This window comes from Lacerta agilis, chromosome 12, assembly GCF_009819535.1.
Source record: "Lacerta agilis isolate rLacAgi1 chromosome 12, rLacAgi1.pri, whole genome shotgun sequence".
Taxonomy (NCBI): Eukaryota; Metazoa; Chordata; class Lepidosauria; order Squamata; family Lacertidae; genus Lacerta; species Lacerta agilis.
The window spans coordinates 13,652,168-13,668,342 of record NC_046323.1 but is presented as its reverse complement, the minus strand read 5'-3'; the positions used below and the strand labels follow the sequence as shown (position 1 = coordinate 13,668,342).

General features: G+C 40.4%; 1 protein-coding gene across 1 annotated transcript in view; it reads right to left on the bottom strand.

Annotated features, from left to right (window-relative positions):
- Positions 1-2,256: 2,256 nt before the first annotated feature.
- TOPAZ1 (testis and ovary specific PAZ domain containing 1) overlaps positions 2,257-16,175 on the bottom strand; it is a 34,670-nt gene continuing 20,751 nt past the window's right edge. Inside the window, 11 exon segments of the mRNA XM_033165925.1 lie at positions 2,257-2,529; positions 3,302-3,485; positions 4,278-4,481; positions 6,864-7,028; positions 7,973-8,014; positions 8,017-8,137; positions 9,920-10,020; positions 12,355-12,532; positions 13,994-14,050; positions 14,373-14,375; positions 15,934-16,044. Of these exon segments, the coding sequence (XP_033021816.1) occupies positions 2,331-2,529; positions 3,302-3,485; positions 4,278-4,481; positions 6,864-7,028; positions 7,973-8,014; positions 8,017-8,137; positions 9,920-10,020; positions 12,355-12,532; positions 13,994-14,050; positions 14,373-14,375; positions 15,934-16,044 (1,365 nt within the window). The 3' untranslated portion in view covers positions 2,257-2,330.

Genomic DNA, 16,175 nt, shown 5'->3' with positions numbered 1-16,175 from the left:
TTACTGGTGTTTTTCAAATAAAGTGCATAAATACAATATTAAATATTCAAAATCCTCCAACACAGATTCTCTGTAATCCTTACAACTGTCATGTGAGGTAAATTAGCTGCATTATCAGCGTGCTGCAGATGGAATAGGACCGAGAAAGATTTGCGCAGGCTGCCTTGCTGTTAGTACGTTTGCCAGGCACTTTGAGGATAAAATCGCTCACCTCCATCATGCCAAATTGAATACTACTTTAACTGAGCCAAGTCTTAACTGATGTTGTGGGATCACTTTCAATTGATGCCTGAGGATGTGGACACGGTACTTTCAGTTATTTGGCCCACTACATACTCTCGACTCTTGCCGCATCATGACTTGAGCTGGAGGCGGACTGTGGGGTGGGCCTAGGAAGTGGCTAGTGCATCACAAGGGGATGATGCCAGATTCCTTGAAAGAGGCAGCTGTGTGGCTGCTCCTTAAACCCCTCCCCACACCCCCTGGACCTTGAGGTACTAGACAACCAGTGCCCAGTCACAAATACTTTAGGTAAGGTGCTCAAAGAAGGTAGTGTTGGGTCAGCTCCAAATGTTCTTGGGAGGAAATAGATTATCTTGGCCCATTTGCCTGGCTTCAGGCTGTTTTGGGACAGAATTGGCCTTGGTCACTCAGATGGATAACCTTGGGGAGGAGGACAAGAGAGGTAAGAACAGTCATCATGAGTTGGAAGTTGGTAGCACTGTTTTCCACTCCTACTTAAAAGGCTGAATTGACAGAACAGTGCTGGGAGTTTATGCGTATACCCCACTGCTATACAAAGCTATTTCTCTATTATATCTGAATTAGGAGGTGTGGCATTTTAGACTGGTCCCTGGGTGAGGGGGACAACTGACAATGATGCTCAGTAATACAGGGACTCTCTGGGTGAGCTGTTCCCAGGTCCAGGAGAGTTTACTAATTCTATACGAGGCTCAACTCCTTCTGAAGTAGCAGGTATGTTATTTGAAGGTGCTCCTAGATTTGTCTAACCACTGGTGAGGAGCACTTGTTAGCAACTTAACTTGGTATGCCAACTTCACCCACCCCAGGACAGGGATAACTTGGCCACCATGATTCATGCACTGGAAATCTCACCAATGGATTACTGCAATCTGCTCTATGTAGCATGCTGAGAGTAGTCCAGAAGCTTTAGCTGGTACAGATCAGAGTCAACAAGTGGAGCACCTAGACGTGCACTGATTAGAGAGGGCACTGAACTGGCTACCAGTCAGCTACCAGGCCATGTTACTAACATATAAGACCCTCACTTGGGACAATGTTACCTGAAAGACCACACTTGTCCCTGTATAGATATTCAAAATAACTTCTATCTGGGGAAATTTTACTCATGGTGCCACACCCCCAACGCACATTTCCCAGCATTTCCACTGTAGGATGTCCTTCTCAGTGCTATAGATGAAACCTCACCCACCTGTAATTTCACAAGTTTGGTAAAGATACATCTTTTTGCTCAGGCATTCCATGACCCACAAGATTGGGCCCTATTATCCAATTCCTGTTTTTAATAATACTGTTTTACTGGTTTTCATTTATTTTTATGATGTGTATTGCTTTTATGTTGCATTTTTATATACTGCTTAAATATTAAGTGGTTTAGAAATGCTTTTATATTTAAAAGATAAATGAAGCTAGTGAGTTCAGATTTGAATCGGGGAATTCCCAGCTCACACTCAGCTTCCTTTTTCAAGTGATAAAAGGAATAAGGCTTACATAGTCTCTGACACCCTCATACATGATGGGTAGGAGGAAAATGGTCTGCTCTCTGGTGTTACCACACTTCTTGTATTAGGAAAAACACCCAATACTTTACAGGATTCCACAGCTTATTGTCAAGGGCTTGCAGCAGGTAGATTAGTTTATTCCGGAAGATCTCCATGTAATTTGCAAATTGGCAAGGGTTAATAACGGGAATGACTTTTCCCACCTAAATTAGATGGCTGAAATGAAGAAAGCTAACCAAGAGAATACTTGTGTGAAAGGACTGTAGCAGATCAGTTCTGCTACAGAAGACAAATTCCTAAAATCCGAATGTGGTCAGAGTCTAATTCTATGTCTTTAGCAACTGGTTGGTAGATCTTGAGTTTGTAGTAAAAAACAACAACAAATATCTGCCAAGCGAGGAGCCCGTTAAACGCAACAGTTATTTGGGTTACTGAAGTTAAAATATAAAAAACAAGTTAGAAAACTGAATTATATAAAATTAACAATGGGAAGTTTGAACACAACAGAAACCTTTATTGATTCATTATTTTGAACAGTGATTACTATAACTGAAGTCTTATCAATGACTAAAAAAGCCAGACTTTTCCTGCCCACTTCATATTCTCTTTCAACCACTCAAGTACACAAGTGTTTTCCAAACTACACACTTGCTCCGTGCCACTATTTACTGTGAAATGCTTTATGAAAAGTTTTGGAGTAGATATGTTAGTAGCTTGAATCAACCTCTCCACTGCACATTGGTAGTTATCTTCATTGCCTTCACATCTGAAAGAGAGTTTTCACAATCAAGAAAAGTTACAGTCAGCAACCAGTCATTCTAAGACGGTTAGCTGTGTGATATGAGCTACCATCCTGTCTTTCCTCCCCAAATGTGCTTCAATCCTCCTCTGTTAAGTTTTTCAACTGGGAACAAATGATAACTACTGTAACATGTCAGCAGAAATGAAGCAACTACTTGGGAGAATCAGCTCCTTTCCACACCAAGCTTTCTTCCTAACTAATGTATGACTGATCACAAAAAAATGAGGAAATGGTGCAAAAGTAGAAGACAACACGAACAGTAGCAGGAGGAGGAGAAAATTCAAAAAGACAAAATAATAAAACCATGATTCTATTACAGTGGTACCTCGGGTTACATACGCTTCAGGTTACACACGCTTCAGGTTACATACTCCGCTAACCCAGAAATAACGCTTCAGGTTAAGAACTTTGCTTCAGGATAAGAACAGAAATCGTGCTGTGGCGGCGCGGTGGCAGCGGGAGGCTCCATTAGCTAAAGTGGTGCTTCAGGTTAAGAACAGTTTCAGGTTAAGAACGGACCTCTGGAACGAAATAAGTACGTAACCAGAGGTACCACTGTACTGGCAACATGTTACAAAAAGGACTTGGAAGAAATTAGGTATTTATTGTATTTTATAAGTTACTGATTTAAACTGATTACTGTAAGATTCTTTTCCTTAACAGAAATCAAAGACATAACCAAGAAAGCTGAGGGGAGGATACACAATCATGTACTTGGAAAAGCAAATGAACTCACCTTTTCAGTACTATTTGAAGTATTTGATTGGAAGCACCAGGACTCAGAATACTACTAGCATTAGAAACCAAGAAAATTTCAATTGCTAACAGCATCTCAATCTCAGTCATGTAAGAGGGAATCAGAAGAGGTTTACGGTGAAGTTTTCCTTCCAGTGGTGGGTAGCAACCCAATGCTAAAGCATCTAAAAAGTGACAGTAAAGTATGTAAAAGAAGGTGTCAAAGTTCCACTAAACAGTACACATCTAGGTTTATGTGTGGGTACTTGGATCATCTACTGCTTTATTGAAAAACAGTTTCTTCCAAGATTATTGGAACTTCTGGACTACTTTTAACTGTTCCAAACTTCCATCCTACTGTAATTGCTGTTTTGGACAGTCTCAAAAACCCTCCCCTACTTGTTCAGAAAGTCCAAAGCTGCTCTACATATTCCTAAAATCTAGAAAACTCTAAGCTTCAGTTTTAAAGTTCTGCAATTGATTTTTGCTATAATTTGGGACCAGACCAGGTTTTGTTTTCCCACCTCACTTTTTCCAGGCAAGGTTAGCAACCTACTTTTTTCCTTCAAGAAGAGAAGTTGTCACTGAATGTTCCTTTTGCTGTAGATCCATTCTAAAGCACAACCCTAGGAAATCTAGAAAATGCTGTGTTTGCTTGGAATGTCAATACATATCAGACTGGTCTTCTGAATAATTATAGCACAGGTCAGTATCTCTTTAGCTATATTGTACCTTTAGGAACTCCCGAGAGATCTCCCAAAAATAATTTTCGGCAGAATTCTTCAATATCTAGTTGTTAATGTGTAATTGTGGGTTAGACTGCAGCCTGAACTTTTCTAACAATGCAACCCAAATCGTATCTATTCATAAGTGAGTGCTACTAAATTCAGTGGAGCTTATTCCTAGATAAGTGCATTTAAGATTTCAGCGTAACTGAAGTTCTTCAACTAGTAATGTAGTAGACATTGAGAGCTTACGTTTATAATGTGTCCTGGCTTTAAGCCACCAACAGCCTCTTCCGAGTGCTGTGATTAATGTTCTAAGTAAATCAAATTCAATGGGAATGTTCTTTGCAAGCATGAAATCTACTACAGTAGATGATATTTGAAGCTTCTGGCTTTCCAAAGAAGCACCTAGCAGTTTATTAAATAAACGCCTGTACTGGGATACATCCAAACTATCTGCAAAAGAAAAGCATTACAAGTGATTAATTTTCTTCAATTACTAAGTAGAACATTGGTTTCAGCAATATAACAGTGGAAAACTACAGCAAAGATTTCCCTCTCAGTTTTTTTTTTAAAAAAACAATCCTAGTTTCTCTCATTTTCATAAACAAATCAACTGAGCTAAGAATGCACCCCCCGGCCACCTGAGGCATCATTTCTTCTTGTATTGGAATAACTGCACTGCAAAATGGTTATCTGCTAAATGAAATATTTCAGAAGTGTGTACACTAAGCAATAAATATTATTTTCATATCATAAATGCTACACAGAAATAGATCTTGATGAGAAGCAAAAAAAAGTTACAAATATATTGTGATATGCAAAACAAACAGCTTAAATCCCGCATCCTGAGATACATAGGTGATTGTTTTATTAACCCCTCTAAAGAGTTTGGGCGAGCAAACAGTGAACATCTGTGCAGGCTCCCAGTCTGTTTTTGAGCCCAATTAAAAGCACTAGTTTTAAATGTTAAAGTCCTTATTTGCTTTTAGCCAGGCCCCCTGAAGGACCACCTGCTCTAATTTATACCTGCCCAATAATTGATTTTCATCAGAAACCCTTGTCCAGGTTCTCCTGCTTAGCAAGGCAAGCCAGCTAATGACTAGAGAAAGGGTCTTTTTTGTGGTGGGATGGCCTCCCTAGAGAAGACTGACCATAGCTGTCAACCCTCCCTGCTGTTTCCCAATGCTATAATAAGGGAATTTCCCAAAAAAAGGAAAAGGTTGACAGCTATGCTGACTGGTGCCCACACTATGATCCCTTTTGGTTTTGCTAAGTCTTTGAATGTTAATCATACAATTATTTTAGTACTTTTAGAACTCAGAACCAAGTTGCTCCCCTGGCTGGTATTATGTTGTTTTAAAAAAATTTCAGTTGCTGTGTTGGCTTCCACTGCCTTGATTGTCTTATAATTGGTTTTTGTGCTTACAAATTTAAATTTTATATTTTGTATTTGAATGGTGTAGAAACCACCCATATAACTCACTTATATGGGCGGTATATAAATGTTAATATACAAATATTTATTCCATTATTGCCCCTCACAATCCAGAAGTATAGGTTAAGACTTAAAAATAGTTCTGAGACCATCCAGCAAGCTTCATGGCTGACCTGGATCAGATCTAAGGTTTACGTGGTGCAGTGTCCCCTTTCCCAGTGATTAGCAAGATAGTTATGGAAAGGAGAAGAGGGCAATTGCCTTCTTCTGCTGTGGTTTTCCAGCAACTTACATTCCAGGAATTTTAACTCTAATCTCCACACTGCAAGTCCACAAAGGGTTCCAAAACTGCTATATGCCAATAAATAATCCACCTCAGTAAATCTGTTCTCATTCCAATCTCATCCAAAATTGCTCCACCCTCTCTTGTCATCATTTTCAGGAGTACACATTTCCAGCTTGTTGCTCCTCTGATCATCTCTGCCCTGTGTTTACCTCATTCATTTCCTGACACCCAAGGCCTCCCTTTCCACTTCCTTTGCCTCTATCCTGCAAGCCTCAAGGTATTGCAGCTTTTAAAGTTTTGTTGGCGGATTAAGAATATATTGTAAAGGACAGGCAGGTCAGATCCCCAGCAAAGACTACTTTCATGACTTAAGGCAGGAGGACTTGTTTCTGGAGGAGCCTTCTTGAAGGCTAACCAATAAGCTTTAGGCTGCCCACCCTTCCTGATTTCAAAGGAGAACCAACCCAATGCAGACTGCCTGCACTCTAAGAAGGCAGGGAACAAATACTTGAGAATAAAATATACAGTTGTACCTGTGCTTACGTATCCCTCTGGATATGTAAACTTCGGGTTGCAACATGGCAAACCTGGAAGTGTGTGCTTCTGGGTGTCGCCGCATGCACAGAAGCGATCAATCGCGCCGTGCACATGTGCAGAAGAGGGCCTCTGGTTACAGACTTTTCAGGATACGGCCACGCCTCCGGAACGGATCCTGTCCGTAACCGGAGGTACCACTGTACGTATATGAATGGCAGTGCTGATGCAACATGGTATCTACCTAGATACATACTGTTGCCAGGTGTATCCTGCTTTGTAGATTCCTGAAAGGCCTTACCAAAACAAAAACAAAAACACCTTGTGCATTTCTTAATTCTATAGACCCCAAAACAGAGGAGACAGGATAAAAAACAGAAAGAAGTGGTTGTTTTAAACTGAACAGCTGCTCTCCTTTCAGGAAGAGAATGGAAGGAAAACCTTTCTTATGAAATGAGCCATCTATATCAAGCACTTGCAGCATAAAATACCAATTTATCTTAGTATCAGTTCACATGAAATCTGATTAAAAGCCAACAGATGCTTACTAGCTATTGAGAATGGAATTATAAACACTTACTACAAGAATTCTGGAAGCCTGGTAGATTTTGTAAGACTTCAAATGCATCTCCATAACGGCTCTTTGCAATGCATTCAGATGCTATTACATATAGCAGGTTATGTCGCTTGAGGACATCCATTCGATCACAAGGCCATGTTAGAGTACTTATTATCCATTCCGACTCTAGAGAGATTAATACTGGTATTTTAAAAGCGACTAAAATGAGGCCATGAATGCTGACAAATGAAATAATATAGGACCTTGTGAAAGATCCCAGATGACTGCCCACCTTGCATTCAGCTATTTAACAAAGAACTGCTCTCTATGCAGAGCCTGAGGAAAATAATTTTGATGTCCAGTTATAAACTACTGACCATTGTTATGGGAATGTTTGGAGGCTGCCAAGTCTTGAGTGTTATCTTGGCAGCTTATGTGGAAAACTATGAGTTTGGCCTAGCCATGTTGACAAGCTTGAGTTCCTGACTGAGACAGAAACCAGGTGTCCCCAAGGTATTTGCACAGGATGGGAGAGAGGGAGAGAGAGTTTAAAATGTGTGATTGGAGGATATATTGTCATATATCATATATCCCCCTTCCAGAAGCCACAGGTCTATGGGGTTCATTTCCTGGTTGGCTACTGCTTGGAACAGCTAGCAAAAAAGTGTCACTTCAAGCACAGCAGCAGGTCAGAGCAGCAGAAGCTGGGGTTAAACACAGTCAAGAGCACCAAGGGACCATCTGCACAGCACTGTGCCACACTGTTATGGAACAGGTCATTAATCTCACAAAACGTTACATAACTAATGAGAGAAAGTTGCTCTCCTGAAAACTGCAAGGGAGGTAAGGATTTGACATTTCTGAATTTAGCAAGACATGAAATATGAACGAGACCCAATTTTTGGATGGCGGACAGTTCCCCCTGCTTCCTTTATTCTGCATTATTGTCAACATACTTTAATTATTCACCAAGCCTATGTCAGCAAATTCTCATGAATATGAGTAAATGTCAGCTTGAGACTTCAACCACATATTTTGGCTCTCTCAATTTCCACTTTTGCTGTAAAGTTAGACAGAACCTACATGTGTCATTTTCAGCCTTGCTTATTTCTGTTAATAAAGAAGTGTACCTCTCAATACCCATAATGCTCCATTTAGGCTCCTGCACTTGAGAATATTTCCACAGCAACGTTAACAATGTGGCACAGTGATGCCAACCTCTCCTGACCAAGAAGTCCTTTCAAAAATGTGAAACGTATCTTTAAGGCATGAAGCGTATCCAGAACCTTCTTGGCCTATGATACAAAGGGAGAAAGCAGCATGTGTTGAGAATTACCACAGTATCAGTTTTTTGTCTCATAATACAGTGGTGCCTCGCAAGACGAAATTAATTCGTTCCGCGAGTTGCTTCGTCTTGCGAGATGTCGTCTTGCGAAGCGCGGCTTGCATTGAAACGGCTGTGCAGGGGGGGGGGAATCGCAAAACGTTTCATCTTGCGAAAAACGGCCATAGAAAAGTCGTCTTGCGAGTCACCACTGCAATCGCAAAACCCTTTCGTCTAGCGGGTTTCTCCTTTCGCGAGGCATTCGTCTTGTAAGGTACCACTGCACTTGTTCATGCACAACACTGTATACTCCTAAGCACAAGGTGGTTTTTCTTTTTTTGTTCTTAGCTAGCAACACTGATAAGTATGAAAAAAAATGAGCATGGAATGGAGCGGTAGTTTCTACCTGTGATAAGCTCCTTTCTGCTGTGTTAGGATGACACCCTCATTTGGGTTGCTCCTCCCACTTGCTTCTTTTTGGACCAGTCAGGACAAAGGATTGAAGGTTGGCTGCTGCCTCCCACAAAGGGAGCCTGAAGCCTAATTGTTTTAGCCGTAGTCTAGTGGGAGGAGCAATCTGAACAAGGACGTTATCCTCCACCACAGGAAAATATTGGTTCAGCCAAAGCACAATACACAAGCATCTTGAGCTGCACTCCCTTCACACAAGGAATTGTCTTCTACTTATAAATTTAATTCAAGATTAAAAGGCACCAATATTTTTACACCTGTATAGTTTGCAATTTCAGCTTAGGGGTCCAAAAAGGCAAATTGCTTTGTTGGCATGTGTTTCAATGATTGCCAAAATCACTTTGAACTTATAAAAATGAGTATGTAGCATACCAAGCATTATCCTGGCTCCTTACATGAATAGTTTGGTTGGAAATTTCCAAGATTATATATATAAATACATATGCCTCAAGAGGAGAGCAAGCATCAGGCAAGTGTGACTCTTTTAAAAGCAAACTGCCAACTCCATTTGTCGCAGCGGGAAAACCTTGCCACATATAAACCAATTAACCAAGTTTAGCAAATGAAACAATTTTTAATTTTTAAATATTGGTGTCCTCCACATAACCCTTAATAACCATGAGTACAGGAAGTAAAGAAACACGACCTCCCTTAAACCCATACTCCAGTTCCTAAGAATGTGTATGCCCTCTGAAAACAAGCTAAATTAGAACTATATATAAAACCCCCAAACATTGACAGATGCTGCTTGAAACTGCTGATAAATTTATAATTAAATCTATCCCCACTCAGAAAACACTTACTTAAAGGCACTGTTTCTGCTATCTTGCTTATATATCTTGTGCATGATCAGGCAAAGTTAAGAATTTTTAAAATCCCACTGACTTAAGTAGAAGTAAACACTTTCCCACTGAAAAGAGTGAGACTTAAATTTAAATACAGCAATGCAATAATCACAATAATCGTTTGAAGCATTACAATTTGTGTATTGGTCTTCTTCTAAATTGTCTATAAAAGTTTGCCAAGGTCATCCATCTAATTGAATTTTAGAGATTCAAAGTTGGCAGAAGAAAACTAATAATCTTAGGAATGTGGGAATCATTGTTAATAATTAACTTGAGTAAAGGAACAGTAAAATCCCCCCCACTGCCGAGGTGTGCAATAATATCTAGATAAATATCTCCAAATCCATGCTGCCGTGGTCATGTTTTAAATACATGCTCATGTAATACTGGTAATATGTGATTAGACACACGGGTATGCCTTGTAAGAAGCAAAGTACCTTTGGCCACTGCTGTAGTTTGTAATATGAAAACATAGCACCAATACCAATCCTTCCCAATAAAGTTGTATCTGTCTCATTGTGACAAGCATCAGCTTTAACTAGAAAAGAAAAGAAAAATGTTGCTTTAGATTTTTGAAATTATGTTTTTAAATGGAGGAACTAGTTAAATGATTACCGATTCCCATATGTGCCAATGTGGCATTTATTCTGGGTAATAAATACAGTAATCTGAATTATTTCCTATGAAAACAGCTTTTTTAAAGATATACAATAAACCGTAGCAGATTAGCAGGCTTCCATCTTCAACATGCTTACTAGGTGGCATGTCTCATTGGGCACAGTGGGACTACTGAGTTAATATGCAGAGAGGTTATGCTGTAACTCTGTTCTGAAGGGTGACAAGTAAGATAGGAGAAAATGGCACAACCACACCACATATGACGCATTTAAGGGCCAGGAAACCAACACCATCAGTATGGAGCCAGTTAGCTGGTTCAGATACCACGTTAAAAGCTAATCAAGGATGGGGAATCTCAGACCTTGGGGCTAAATGCAGCCCTTCAGAACCTTCCCCAGGCTACAACCTTTGCACCCCAAGCATTTATTTATTTTTGCACCCTTTGCATCCTGAGTTTTTGCATTCCTGGCTGGAATGTCTTCTGGAACTCTGATGGCTCTTATTTATCTGGATGGAGGACAGAGGGGGTATTTAAGTATGAGTAGAAACTAGCCTACCCCCCACCTTACATTTGTTGCCCCACCACGTTGCCTCTGGCTCTACCAGCCACTGGCATGTGGCCCCTCTGAAGGTGGCCCAGAAGGAAATGTGGCCCTTTGGCTGAAAAAAGTTTCCCCATTCCTGTTTAGATCATAAAAGGCCCTGGGCTTGTTTCAATTAGTCTAGGGTTTAAGCAAAGTTATCAAGTTTGGGCATGACAGTAAAGCATGGCTAGTTTAAAGTCAAAAGCAGGAGGTTTTTTATTTCCTCTTCTTGCATGTACACAAGCCCAATGATTTCCATAGGTAGTACCTGCAATGCGAAATTACTGTTTAGCTCTATGTCCAAATTGGCCTAGTGAGTTGGCAATGTCTACTACTGTACGCCAGGATACCAGCCCTTCTCATCTTTTTACATTTGCAGTGCTGAGTGCTTAGTATTGTGGCAACAACAGCATAATAAGGTGCAGATTGTACCAGCTGTTCCCTGAATCCCATTAAAGGTCACTTGTTGGCACAGTGCAGGCTCTTACCAGCTGGCCACGATGGCTTTGTGTGTTCCCCTGCCTGGAAATGCCCTATCAGATAACTTGTGGTTTGGCACCTTCTTGGCATGTCAGGGACACCCTCGTCTTCCCTGGGTTTCCATTTGCTCTCATGGGAACACTGGGAGTGAGGACTTGTTTAAAAGGAGCTGCCACATGCCTGACAAGGCCCTTTCTCACTGAACTTCCTCATCCACCCTCCTATGGTTTTAGTCCTAGTGCAAGGTTTCCAAAAACTGGGCCTCTAGCAGTTTTTGGGATTGCAACCTTCCACCATCCCTATCTAGCAGGACCAGTGGTCAGGGATGATGTGGATTGTTGTCCTAAAACAGATGAAATCCTGGTTTAGTGCATTTCACTGAGGCTCCATACTGGCTGCTGGTTTGTTCTCAATTGTACCAAGTCAAGTGTTTGGGAGGCTTTAGCCTTTCCTTCAGTAGAAAGCCTACTTTGCTATGAGTTTGTTCTCTTTTGTCATAACTCTGGCAGAAACTACATTGGGCAGAATCTCAAATGCAGGGTGCAGCCTCACATGGGGTCTTGGGGGCAATGTTTCAGGTCTCTGCCATAGCTCAGAGGCTCAGGCCTGACATTGCTCACTAAAGGTTGCCAGTGGGATCCTAAATGCATGGCCTGTGCTATAGTGGGTCCTTGATGCTGGTTAACTCCCAAGTGCAATGCCTCAGTGGTTGTGCTAGGATGGGTTAGCAAACACCAGGGAGGGCTTTTCGAATCAAGAACCAATCCTGCCCCACTGCTATGTCAACACCCACTTACCTGCTGCAAATAATGAAGTTGTGGCCTGCTTTTAAACACACATGTGTTTTGGTCTTTGCTCTGTTCCCTTGTCCACAGCCTACTGAACATGCCACACAATCAGAATATATGGGTAATGAGTTGACTCCTCACACTGCAGATGAGGCACACATATCAGTGTTAGAAGAACTTCTGTGGACGCACTTTTTAAAGATCTCTCCATGCCTCTGAACTTCCTCTAAAATCTCATGGGTTGGTTTGCCTGTGAAATATTTGTGGTGGTGCTGTACTTGGAAGAGGACTTGGGGGTGATAGTGCTTGCTGAAATGATATTTTGGTGAAGTACCCCTAACTTTTATTAAGTTCCCTTTGCATGTGACTCCAGAATAATGGGCAATATTGTTCAAATTTTACCTGCAACTGCAAATTCACAAAAAGGAACGCCTGGTCTCTCTTCTGTCACTGAATCGGTCAGGATGTTAGCAATGCACAATGAGTACTTTTCAAGGTCACCAAAATTTTCACATCCACTTCTCACATTAACGTATAAAGTTCCCAATTTGGCCCAGTCACCTTTTTCTTTGCAATGCTGTTTCAAAAGTATTAAATGTTAATAGAATTATTCATAATTTAATATGATCACAACATAGTAAACTTAATAAGCATTTGAATTTTTTGTTTTAAAATTGGAAGTGTTATCTCACTTTAGTAACTTGGGATTTGTTTGTAACTTTGTCACTGGGAAAGTAGTAAATTTTATAAGGTCTTTCACAACCCAAGCAATCAAAATAGTTATTGTACAAAGAACTGAAAGATAAGTCTTCCAATTATTCTTCAAACAATACATATTGATCAGATATTATTCAGAGCTGTTCTTGCAAAATGCAATCCAATTTTCAAATATGGAAATCTATATTATCTAAAATGTACTGCCTTAAGCAGCTGACAAATACTTTACATTTTGTTTAAACAGTAGCTTCATAGGGACAAACAAAGATGCTGAATACAAAGATGCTTGGGTTTCTATTTAGCTTTTTAAGCATATACAAACTGCAGCAATGGAGGCTGCAATCTACCTCAGGCTAGGCTGTGCTACTTGTTCCACTTCAGCAGGTTTTCCAATGAAAACCTTAGATGCAGGTGCACCTACAACTTTCTCTCCAGCAAAAAGCTGCCAAAAAGTCAAGTTTTCATCATGTGCAAGCCTAATACCATTCACATTTAGTACTTCCAAAAATCAGCTACCATCAGGGCTGTTTCTCCAGGGAAGGATCTTCTTGGGGGACTTATTAAAAACTAAGATCAACAGATGACTTTCTATTCCAATTAAAAAGAGGACGAACAAGATACAGTGCCATGAAGTCACCAGGACACATTTCGCTGGCACACTGTATAAACATTTGAGTCAAGCTTTCTGAGAGCATTATGGTTGGAAGGAAGAAGGAAGGAAGGAAGGAAAAAGAAAGAAGGAAGGAAGGAAAGGAGGGAAGGAAGGGAGGAAAGAAAGAAAGAAAGAAAGAAAACCCAAGATTATGAAAGATGATAGTGGAGCAGTCAGGTGAATTGCACTGCTAGCTATGACTAATGATGAAACAATTAATCTTCAAGCTTTTCACATTGACAGTAAAAGAGAACGTTGAAAGTACACATGGCCATACTGACTTTTTCCTATCCTGAGCATGAAACTAAGCCTATTCTGCACCTTGCTCATGAGTGCTGGCAACTACATTCAGAATACCTAACAATACTTCAATGTGATTTATGAGAATGAAACTGGCAGACATTTAAGCATGCTTTAGCAGTCCAGGTCCCTAAGTCTCTCACCGCCCCATTTATTTCTCCTTTTGGAAGGGAAAGTTATTTTCCTCTATATTTTATGAATGCTAAACCACCAAGAGCAAATATGCTATTCAAGCATTTAGCACCCCAATCACCATGTGATATACAGAAGCAAGGTCCTACTGATTCAAGGTATCTTTCTTCCATTTGACTTGATTAGTATTGAGATGTCCTCCCAAGCTTGCTTTTAAAACAATGAGCATATACTGTACTGAAATTCTGCAATTGCTGAATCCAAGTCACAAAGGCTAGCCTTATGGAAATGTCTTGCCTGCAAATCTTAGGAACAACAGTTATCTGCTTTGAGAAAGCTTAAATTTGGAGTTAACAGAAAAAGCAACAAGTGACTTTCTAAATAATTATCTTTTGCTGCACTTATACTCCCCCCCCCCAAAAAGCATACACTCTGCAATCAAAATATGATCCAGTTTTTTTATCTGCTGTATGGAATGGGTGTATTATGGAGGCCAAGGGAAGAAACTGCAGCATACACAAAAGTGTGCACCTGGATACTTTATAGTGTTACATGTTTGTGTGGTTCAGGTGGGTATCTTTGTGTTCTTTCCAGTGAGGTTAGAAGTGTGAGAGGAAACCTGCTGGACCAATCAAACCAGTTCGTAAGTTAAGATAACTGCCTTAGCTAGCCAGTTATTACTTACCATTTACCTGTCCAAAGAGGCTGCCCTGTTTCCCATAGACACAAATTTGTGGGTCCTTTCCCCACCTCACCTGGCTGTATGGCTACATCACCCTAGGGGAGGAGAACAATAGGCAAAGGGGGGAAGGCTGTGTGCGAGAGTGTCTGGGCCCCTGCTGGAACCCGGAGCTATGTCCTGGGGATTCTCCCTCAGAATCTAAAACGGGAGACAGATCTGTTGGAATGGTTAATACTGTGTGAGCCCTTCCATCCTATGCTCAGCTTGTATATATGTAAATAAAACCATATATTCTAAAGACGCCACAGTCTCTACTGACCTTCATTCTAAGGAAACTGAACCCTGGGCAAGCACTGGTACTGCTGGAAGTCTCTTGCCACTTGGAGATTGGGGTTTACACAACATAATATTGCAAAAGGTTTGAGGGCACAGCCTTCGTAATACTTTAAAAATTGGCAGATGAAGGAGCTCATAAAAGATGCTGACAACGCTTACTATAATGAGGGTCTAACAGTGACATTACCCAAATAGCACCTCCCTCCTGCTTCCCCATTCTCCTACCTGTTGTTGCCTCGTATTTTGTCCCTACAGCCTAAATAATTACCTCTTTCTACTCCTAAATTCACCCAACAACTCTGTATTCTTACTGGGGATTGTGGTAAGAATAACCCAGTGTAGCTCATTAATTAGTTGGGTTTTGCTCCAATTCCTCCTTCCTCTGTCCACAGGCTCCAAAAGAAGGTTCAAGTCCCAGTTCAGATGCAATGACCATGGTTTGTTTCTTAGATGGAAGATTAGCATTATGCTCTGTAATGAAGGACTTCCAGGGTTTCTTAAACTGTAGCTTCTCTCTTGCATCCAAACTGGGAAACTGGTTTAACTAGGATCTGATCCTGGTTTCATATCCTAGCTTGTACTCTAAGGTCATACGACAGTTCCCAGGTTTGGATATAAAGAGGAGCTATGGTTTAATAAACTGAGACCTAATTGTGGAGCATCAGAGAAAGGAGGAAGCACATAAGTAAATTCTCATTTTGGGTTTGAGAAACAATACTTGATTAGACCAAGATTGTTATGGCTGAACCAAACATAAAAGTTCAGAAATGGGATCTTTATCACATTTTATGTACTCATTTGAAAGTGATATTGCCAAACTTCATTCTTCATTTTTGTTCATCCTAAGAAAACTCAATGGACATAAAAAAGGAGAAGCTTTGAGAATAAAGTGAGTTTCCAAGGCATGCTGTGGTTCAGGGGGTCATGGAGAGTCGAACATGACTAAGATGACTAAACAACAACAAAACAAAGCATAAGAGCCCTCAATGGCAGCTTTCAAAATAAAAAAATAAAATCAATAATATAACCAAATATTTAATATTGTCATCTTGTTGAGATCGAAAAATAGTTTATAAAATACGTAGACTGGCATTTTATGGCACCAGTGGTTGAGAAAATATATTTTGTTTTAGGTTTAATAAAGATTGCATAAGAGAAGAACATACCTGGACAAAAAAATAGCTTGTTCCTGACTGGAAACTTGTAGTTGGTTTAGGAATGTGGTGATGCAGCCAACGTGCTCGTCTTTAAAAACCATTCCACCATCACAAAGCTATGACAGGAAGGAAATAAACCCCAAAGCACCAAAAACCTGAATATCACTGAAGACTTCCTAAGCAATTCTATGTTTACAATGTTATGTACAAGTGATTAACAATAGACAGTTACCGTAAGTAATACGCC